Genomic DNA, 10,108 nt, shown 5'->3' on the forward strand with positions numbered 1-10,108 from the left:
TTCAAGTGCCATAAGCAAAGTAGATAAAGTTCGTGGTGATCTGGCGACAATAACAGATAATTATTATTCGGCTATTAGCCGAACAGCAACGAGATGAGGGCATAAACAGAATCTTGGCTCAATTGAATGACGACACGGAGGCAAATATTGATAAGACATATGAGGTCCGAACTGGATTACTGTATCGCAAAATACAGCGTAATGTCAAGACTCATTGCCTACCAGTAATCCCTAAAGCGTTAGGTGGCCCGGTATAAATCATGTACACGAAGCTGTAATGCATTTAGACAAGGTCTACGAGAAATATTGGTTTCAGGATATGACCATTTGGTCAAATTTGTGAAAAATTGCATGACATGCAAATTGTCCAAACCTTCATCAGGCAAAATACAAATTGAAATGCACCCAATTCCCAAGATTGACATACCGTGGCATACCGTCGATATAAGTGGGAAGCTTAGTGGAAAGAACGATCTAATGGAATATATCATAGTTCAGATAGATGCGTTTACTAAGCTTGTTCACTTGTATCATACTCTAAATTTGATTCGGAAAATTGTATTAAAGCTATAAAGTCAAGTATGTCTTTCTTTGGAGTTTCCTGTTGTAGTATAGCGGCAGAAGTTTTGCCAGCAACAATTTCCGTGAGTTTTGTTCAACAAACAGGATTGAGCTGCACTTAATAGCGACAGGTGCCAGCAGAGCAAATGGGAAGGCTGAAAGGGTGATAGGCACTCTTAAACTATGCTTACTGCTGTGGAAACGAGTCAGCGATCATGGCAAGATGCGTTGGCAGAAATCCAACTAGCCATGAATTGCACCGCAAATCGAGTCACTCAAGCAAGTGCTTTGGAATTGCTAGGCATTTTTCGATATTTTTTCATAATTTTATTAGTCACTTAAATTTATATCTGTTTAGGCAATGAGCTTTTTCTTTGACTTTGAAAAATGGTGTGGCAATTTATAAACACGGTAGAGTTAATGTTTAAATTAATATTTCAGTTTTATTTAAATATATTTTGCAACACAGGGATGAAGGGTATAACGAACGGCAGCAGTGCCCGTACCGAACCGATTAAAAGTTAAAGTGTATCACAGCAGTACCGGTGCGATCAACTTAATTTGTAACGGAAGGAAAATGGGCAAGTTCTACAGTATAAAGATTAAAACAGATCTCTATTGAGAGAGAGGAACATAGCATAAGGGGGAATGCAAAATCTATTGCTGCACAGAGCAATGTATAAGAGCGATAAAAATAATAACAAAAATTTATGATGAGCTAATGCCGCAAAACCGGCCCACAATTTTAAACAATTTGTATACTCTTTTTCTTTTTTCATCAATATCTCAGAAAAATTATGAAATTTCGCGTTCGCATTCACACTAGCTGAGTAATGGGTATCTGATAGTCGCGGAACTCGACCACAGCATTTTCTCTTGTTTTTGTTTAAAAATAAGATCATATAAAGCTTCGCTTCCCTTTTCGCTCACAAGTCGTGCCTTGTATTTCAAATCGCATTGACTGAATGCAGTGTCATTTGATATCTGTTGAAAGCTGAAATTGGATTAGTAAGTGGGTTACTATCTGTATTTTGACTTCTTGTACCTTCTATTGGAAAGGGTTTTGTACAGGCTTCACTCTGCTCTGGATTCTGGTATTGGCGGGCTTGAAGATGTAGACGATTTTGTTGGAGCATTGATAAGCGACAGTTCCTCCTCTAACAATTCAACTCCTTGTAAGAAATAATAATTCCAAAATCCTTCCTTTTTAAAGCGAGGGTCTTATCATTCGTGTCACTGTACGGTTTTTATAAGGGACCAATCTTTTATTGACCCGTTGAAAGTATGTCATAACAGACATCTCGACCCAACTTATTCTGGAGCGTAGTTTTCATGGCTGACATATTGTGTAAAATAACACAATTAACCGGAATCACTGTCACTGACGTTCTCGAAGGGAATACCGTTGCATGCTCCAAGGGTGAAAGTATTGCCTTCAAACCCTTCAAAATGGATATTTCATTCGATGTTAGCGGCATTAACCCTGTTTACCATTTAAAAGGCACTATTCCAACAGGATGGACACTCTTGTTTCGAACCATATGGGCGTTTGCAATCCTTAGCCTCTCTAAATACTGCATACGCAAATGTGCTACTGTTGAACAACGAAACAATGCGCTTACACTTTTCAGAAATGGGTGGTTTCATGTTCTCGGATACCAAACAATCCTGGACTGTCAAATTAATTGAATGCGCAAAGCAGGGTATTATTTGCAAAATCTCACATGACCTTATCATATTTTTGGCGTTATCTGTTATCATAGCAGTGACATTTCCTAAAACTCCCCATTCCTCAATTGCTGTGCATATTGAGTTTGAAAATTTTCAGAAAATTTGTTTCGTCGATGAACTTTCAGTGGCCAAAACAGCGTTGTGCAATTCGAAATCCGATTCAGCGCATGTCTGAACCAATGTAGTAGTTTTCGGTTCGACATTTCATAATTTTCCCAATATATGACACAATTGACGGCTGTTGCCTTTGTGGCAATTCACTGACTGTTTATTAGGATTTATCCTCTTTACGTGGCAAGACAAGTTAGTATTATTCGAACTTGTTTGCTATGTTTTGCCGCATTTAATACATTTGGCTGTCTCGCCATTGGCCGATTAGCTTAGCAAGATCATTCTCTGCAAAGTAGCGATGGGTAAAACAGAAACATCGATTATCGATGCTTGAACATTTTGATGTTTCCGATTTATTAAAAACATCGATGTATCGCGATACATCGCCGATGTTTCTTTCAACTCTTTCTTTTACTTTGCGAGATCACAGCCTTCCAGACAGACAGATCGGACCTGATCGAATTGTGTTTACGATCACGACTATACTGTCCTTTAAGGTTCGTAAAAACATTTGTATGCCAACTACAAACATACTCTTAACTTATCTAGCATACCAATTTGATCTACGTGTAACGGTTATACAAATACCAAAATTTTGTTCTTAGGCATATACCTTGCTCTAAAACATTTTAAAATTGCTAAATCTCATTTTTTATTATAATAATTTTAGAAGATTATTTGTTTGTTTTTATTGGAAATGAAATTGCAGAAGGGTTCTATCGTTCCATGTCAACATATAAACTGGTATATGAAGACACATTCCCTTATATATACAATAATAAATACCCTTAGTGCTTTTTTTCACTGTTCCGTTTTCGTCACTAGTTGATTGTCGCTATTTTGACGGAAATTTTTTAAGTATGCACAGAAATTTACCGTCAAACCAGGAGTTTGTTTTTGTACAACGATTGTTCAAAGTTTAAGAAAATTAAAAACAACACGGGAAGAAGGCAAATTCGAGTTGCAACAATTAAAACAGGAATATTACAAAATTCCAAGGTAAGCCAAGCACCCACTGTAATTGATAGTTTGAAACGTTGCGCAATATCAAATTATCATTATATTATTGCGAATTCAATGTTCTTGAACTTAAGCGGTCCCCCAATAATATATAATTTATTTTTAATAAAGAAAGTGTTTACTTTCCAACAGTTCCAAAAATTCTTAAGTTTTTGTTTAAGTTGTCTTAATTACTTGGCACATCCTTAACTCGTAAATTGCTAACTAACGGCATAGTTTTTTGTTTACAATAATTCTTGAAAAAATTGCTATTGAACGTACATATCTTTGTATCGAATGAGAATTCATACTTCTTCTCTATACATTTATGTATGCATTTACATATTTATATCTTATATGGTTGAAAACTTTTTCAAATTTTCATCCGAAATAGACAAGTTTTATAGGTACATTAGATTGAAGCAGGCCTTGAAAATTTGAATTCATTGTCAATGTTTCGGCCAGTCGGATTTGTCAAACAGCAGCAACTCGGGTATTACCAATAACTTGTTAATAAGCTTTTGTTCTCATATCGCCAAAGGTTTGTTTGGATGTAAAGTAATGGTCTTGGTGTGCAATGAGTGGTTAAAAAATAATGTTGATGAAGACCAGACGCCAAGTTCATTATCGCCGACGCCAGCATCAGGAGCAGTCGGATCAACAGCACTAAACAGAAGAGGTACAACCGGCACGGTCACAGAATTACCTCAGACGACCAGGTATCCATCCGGGGAGGCACAAGAACTTACTGTGAAGCCAGAGGAGGCGCATTACGCTTTAAACATGGAAACTGACAAAACTTTGGAGCAGGACAAATTCTTTCATATAATGGCTGATAGTAACAACGAGACGTCAATTGAGAATCAGGAAAATAATAATATGGATCTTTGTGATTCCAACACAGTATGTACTGACCGACGTCCGGCTGAAGCTTCCCAGCATGCTATAAATATGGCCATGAACTCTGTGCTGAATGCAAATAACACCGGGGTTGGAGTTCGAGTTACTACTGCCTGCAGTCTGTTTAGCCCACTAGGGGTACTAAACAATAGTTCTTTACAAAGGGAGGTGGCATCGGAGTGCGGCACTTTACAGGTCTCTTCTGTGCCCCCAACTTCTAGCGTTGATCTAGACATAGGATTGGAGTCTGCCCCAACGGCATGTAATGGTACAGCAAAAATCGTACTCCATTGTGAAGCTAAGTCGCATAAGTTTGAAACAAGATCTATATTGTTGCAGCCCAACCAGGATTGCAAGGTGGGCCGCCTTATAGCTAAAAGCAAGGCGTGTGAGGGTAACGCTATATTTGACTGTAAAGTATTGTCAAGAAACCATGCGATTTTGTGGTACACTCCAGACGGTAAATTCTGGGTCAAAGACACAAAATCCAGCAACGGTACCTTTATTAACGACAACAAGTTGGGTAGTGATCCAGCGGAACTACATTATGGGGATATTGTGAAGTTCGGCGTTGAGGTAATTGAGAATTCACGTCAGGAGGTACACGGCTGTATCCTAGCCCGTGTCGCCCTCTTTCTACCCAATGGACAAGAGGCCATTTCAATTGAGGCAGAGCAGATGATGACGGTGCCTAACCGAATCAGCTTTGATGAAGTGCAGCGCCTAAGCTCGTTCCTCCAAGAGGCTGCACAGAGGGAAAAATCTCTGAAAGCTAAATTAAGCAGCTTGCAAGGCGTCCTTGATACCACCAGAAAGAACTCTGCGATGTGTTGGCAAAGCATGATCACTGAAGACCAATTGCTTCACAAGATAAGCCTTCTGGAAAAGAAACTGCAAATGATGGAAAAGAACATTCCAGAGAATGCACTGCGAAACGAGGTATGTAAATCTAATCTGCTCAACAGGTCGCTAATGGGGCCGATTCGAAAAATGAAGCCTTTGTTTATTGTTTACAATTTTATTCATTATACGCATGATCGGGATCCCTTGCTAAATCACTTTGACTATGTCGGATCCTGGGAACTAGAAAAGCAAGAATACTTGTATAAAGCATGAAGATTCTAGTAAAGACTTCGCTGTGCAATCTTGTTTCAAAACGTTGCCACATTTTCCACTTTTGGACAATATTTAGACCAAAGATACCAGAATAATTATAGTCTCTTTGTTTAGTCTTTGTTCATTTTAATATCGGTAGCAAAAATCATTTTTACCACGTCCAATTTGTCCTTCAAATATATATAAATATGTCCGCAAAAAGCTGTCACGCAAACAAATAGAAAATTTTTTTCATAAAAACGTACACACCTTTCCGTTATGCAGGCATCTCTAAAAAATCATATTTTCACACTTGTGTTTTCCTTTTAAATTCAAGATTTTAATATGAAAATATTTATTAAATCTGTTTCCCAAACCGGTCAAGAAAAAAGCATTGGACGAACTCTTATAAACAAAATGTTGAATGCATAAAATTTAAACAAATCTGAATCAATCAATTTAATTTGGTCCCATCAAATTATATCTTGTGGTTTTGCCTTTAAAACACAACAGTATATAATGGTTGTTGAGTTTCATTTTGTTCCAATATTATTTGAATTCGCATCAATTAAAATCATTTGTATTAGGTGAATTTTTAATGTGTTGAAATTATATTTTGGTGCTCCTTGCCACCGATTGGTTCCAGTGGAGTGATTTGTTTTCTCAGTTTTTATGTAACAGAAAAAAAAAATCCTCACATTTGGTACGAACAGGTCATTGCTTATATTTTTATACAAAATAAGGCACTCTTATTTGATACCAAAAGCCGTTTCCCACCTCACACTTTTTAAATTACAGAATTAAAAGATATGTGCTCTAGGGCTCAAAAGCGAATAACTCATACAGAACGGTAAGAATACGGATAGGCAAGAAAATTGAGAACAACGAATATGCGATTTCAAACTTGTGTGTGAAAATAACAAAGACGATTGGCAATGCTTGTTCTCTCTTACCTTAAAACTAAGCCGACAAAAAGGTACCGAATACAGGAAATATGCTATAGCTCGCAAATTTAACCCTTTAGCTTTGTGAAAGAAAATTAACATACCCTTATAAATGGGTTTAAAAACCGCGAAGAGGACCTTATTCCTAGTTAATGGTCAGTTGTTCCTTTGAATATTAAAATTTGGTCTACAAAACATTTTGAGTATATTCTGGTAAAATTGCAAATTTTTTTAATATTCCTCTCATTGTCTTCAATAGATTGTAAAGCTTCTTGAGGACAAAACAACGTACCAGTTGACTGCCAAAGAGGCCCTGCGTAAGGTCTATCAGGAACGCTGCGATGCTATGCAAATGCTCTCTAAAATGGAGATGGCCTACGCCACTTCTGAAAACGAGTGCGGCATACTTCGCGCTCAAGTTCTAACACTAAAGCAGACGCTGACTGACTTCAATGCCCGGTTAGAGGAACTTCAGCAGGAGTACATGGAATTCAAGAAGGAGTCAGTGCGCCAAGAACAAGAGGCTAAAGAACAAGAATCACGCAGCTTGGAGGTGCTAAATGGAAAGCTAACGACGCAGGAGCTCGAGCTAAAGGAGCTTCGTCTGCAGGCCTCGCGAATCCATCACGATTTATCCGAGCCTGATACTGAACATTTGAAGGAGCCGATTGTCTTGAAAAACTTAGATACAATAAATCTTGACGATTATGACCATGCTGAAAATAGAGCGCTAAATGAAAAAGATGATAATGAAAGTTCTGACGACGATATTTTAACTGCGTCACCAACTAAAAATGTGTTGTCTGTGTTGTCAAAAGAAAAGGTAATGCTTATAGCAGTGTTAATGCTATTATATATTAATATATTCCCATTTAATTCTAGAAGCTAAAACTAAGTAATCCCGATTTAGAAGAGGGCAATTATAAATCAAACGTTTTAAGATTGCTAAAGAACTCTGATCTTGGCAAGGGAGAAGAAGGCTCTTCAGTGCTTAAAGCTATTTTCAATGGTGACGATGAAGCCTTTGAATGCAAAGTTAAGGAGGAGGATATGGCAAACGATTCAGTTCCAACAGAGTTCGTTAGCAGAAATACCTCCGAAATCGTGGATCAATTTAAAAACCATTCATCAACACCACATACAATTTTAGAGGATTCGGCTGCATCGAAATTGTCAGCCCTTAATGTGGAAAGTAAAAAAAAGCTTGTAGACGTTGAGGAAAATCTTAATATTCCAAATGCATTACCGACGGAGCAGGCTATTGATATGTTACAAGAGGAATGTGATACGTACAAGAAGAAAACAGCTCATTTAACAAGTGAAATACACTTCCTGCAAGCACAAATTGAGCTATTAAAGAAGCAGCTTGAGAAAGATGTAGATCACAATTTTACAAAAAACTTGCAGGAAAACAGTTCACCGCGTGAGACGTTAGAGCTAATTGATAATCGCGACAGCACAGAGGGTGTTTGGAACGAGGACATTGCAGCCATTAATAACCCCAACGTAGAAAAGGAAGAAGAACTAATTGTATACAAAGAACTTCTTGAACATTCGGAGCTTAACAACATGAAGCTTCGCAAAGAAATCTCTGAGCTGCACTTAAAGCATAAACACATCCCGTTTAGTAAACAAGAGTTACTATGTCGCTTTCTACCTCTTGGCTGTATTGCCATCGGCCTGCTTATATATTTACTTTCCAGTCGAATTTAAGCGCCGTCTTTTAGCTAATGAGGAAAACTCGCGCATTAAAAGCTTTTATTTACACAGTGTCAGTGTACACTGGGATGGCAGCATATTCAGTTAATGCTTGCGTTATCGTCAAGCTTTATTAAATTTTTATTTGCATTTGGTTTAAAAATCACTTTATGCTCCAAATTTAAGTCGAAATAATAAACCAGAGACAAAATTATTCAAAGTAAATTACTGCTTTAAGCATGGAACCCGCTTCAATAAAGTTCTGCAAATAACAACTATCATGCTAAGAGCTTACATTTGCATTACTATTTGCTTTTTTAAATAAGTTTGTAAACATAAGCCGACTGAAAAGCCAATTGGAATATACCAAAAATAACATTGACCTTTATTTCATTACATTGAATGGGGTCAACTAATCTGTAGATTACCATACACAGTTTGAAACGTGTAGGTGGGGAACGTAAGTTTTAACAAATTGCTTTCATTCGGGAAATGAGCATTCAATATCTGCCGATATCTACCAATATCGAAGATCACCATTATATTATTTCTTCCCTGAATAAATAATTAATTCCACATCGTTCTTGCACGCAAAATTTAATTCCCTGGGTGCAACACTTGATTAAAAGGTATGCGGTGTTGTCTGCGCCCTTGAATAATCCTTGTGACGTCTTCCGGCAATAAACATCAAGATCAAACAAGAATAATTTCCCAGAGAACCAACTACACAGCCAGTTGGCACGATGTACATATGCTGTGCTTACTTTCGTAAGGATACGTCGCCAAATTTCTTTCTCTCGGCACAAATTTTGCAACTTGGTTGGAAAGAAAGAAAGAAATTGTGCTCCTCCATGAGCACACATCATGAATCTAAAAGAAACCTCTCTGACACCATATGACACCATATTAGAAGTAAAGTAAGATAAAGACAGTGGATATCCAGCTGTTCAGAACCCTGGGTAATTAGCATATTTTGAAGTCATAGTTTTCTGCTTCTGGCAGGGTTGGCCCCTGTCGGTTGCTTTTCGGTGGACTCAGGCAGAGCCAGAGTAATTAATACTCTCTCGTAGCGCTTATCTGGTTAGACAAAAGACAACAAAATTATTCATTCAGAAGGGCGTACTGTAACTTGTCCCATTTTTATGAAAATGGCAACATGAAATTAAATAAACTATATGTGTGCGAATTATTTCAACAAGTGGTGATGTCAGCCAATTGCGAACCTGTGCATAATTATGGTTGTAACTTAGGCATATTGGCACCCTTGTTCTGGAACTTGGAAGGATATGCATCCGATGTTAAGACACCAGGTAGTCAGCATAAGCTCGTCGTGTTAGGGTGGTGTGATTTCGTAAGCATTTTTGTTGAGTGGAACTAATAGTCCTAAGACCTACGCTCAAATATTCCGTACCAAAAAGTTTAAACTCCAATATGTCCAGGTTGGCGTTTATTCAGATTGACATTCAGCTTATGATTTACATATTACCTATAAGTATATTTCGCTGCAAGCTTAAAATACAAGTATCTATGTTCTATCCTTGTGTGTATTATGTGTGAAGTCGCTTCGCGACTGTACAAATATTTTTTCCAAGTAATGTGTGTTTATGACAATTGTTTCTAGTGTTGTGGCAAAGACACTAGAATAACAAGATGCGTAACGGCCATACAAATTTTTGGCACGCGATTTTTTGGCCGTGGCTCTAGAGGTGGCTCCAGGCTCTCTTGAGTTTTTGTTCGAGAGAGAAAGAGCGGAGAGCGCTACAGCAAACAGCTCTTTTCTACGCATACAGTGATAGCATACAACTGTATGTGTGCACACGTATGCTCATGTATTGTAAATTTGACAAAATATGCCCTTTACCTTAGAAGTTCGTTGACTTTAAATCTATATTATTTTTTATCAATTGGCACCATGCGAAAAATTCTTGTTTTGCATTGCCTCAACGTTATTATTATTTAAATAAAGCTTATAAATAGTAATAGACGAATCTATGTACATCACAAAATAAATTTCGAAAATGACTTTATATTAGAATACTTGTCATTAGGGTATTCAGCTTGCGGCGTGA

At 37.5% G+C, this 10,108-nt stretch overlaps 1 protein-coding gene and 1 long non-coding RNA gene across 3 annotated transcripts; one reads left to right on the forward strand and one right to left on the reverse strand.

Moving 5' to 3' along the window:
- Positions 1 to 978: 978 nt before the first annotated feature.
- LOC117136709 lies at positions 979 to 2,709 on the reverse strand. Its single transcript, XR_004459112.1, has 2 exons — positions 1,607 to 2,709; positions 979 to 1,555 (listed from the first exon to the last, which is right to left on the reverse strand). It is a non-coding gene; the product is annotated as an uncharacterized LOC117136709 (long non-coding RNA).
- Positions 2,710 to 3,294: 585 nt separating this feature from the next.
- LOC117136694 (sarcolemmal membrane-associated protein) lies at positions 3,295 to 8,435 on the forward strand. 2 transcript variants are annotated; one of them, XM_033297714.1, is made up of 4 exons: positions 3,295 to 3,402; positions 3,944 to 5,241; positions 6,601 to 7,164; positions 7,224 to 8,435. In XM_033297714.1, the coding sequence occupies exons 2-4, from the start codon at positions 3,964 to 3,966 to the stop codon at positions 8,052 to 8,054; spliced, it is 2,673 nt and encodes an 890-aa protein (XP_033153605.1). In that variant the 5' UTR covers positions 3,295 to 3,402; positions 3,944 to 3,963; the 3' UTR covers positions 8,055 to 8,435. The 2 variants fall into 2 exon arrangements, with proteins under 2 accessions (XP_033153605.1, XP_033153613.1); XM_033297722.1 differs by having other exon boundaries at positions 7,227 to 8,435.
- Positions 8,436 to 10,108: the final 1,673 nt, after the last annotated feature.

This window comes from Drosophila mauritiana, chromosome 2L, assembly GCF_004382145.1.
Source record: "Drosophila mauritiana strain mau12 chromosome 2L, ASM438214v1, whole genome shotgun sequence".
Classification (NCBI taxonomy): Eukaryota; Metazoa; Arthropoda; class Insecta; order Diptera; family Drosophilidae; genus Drosophila; species Drosophila mauritiana.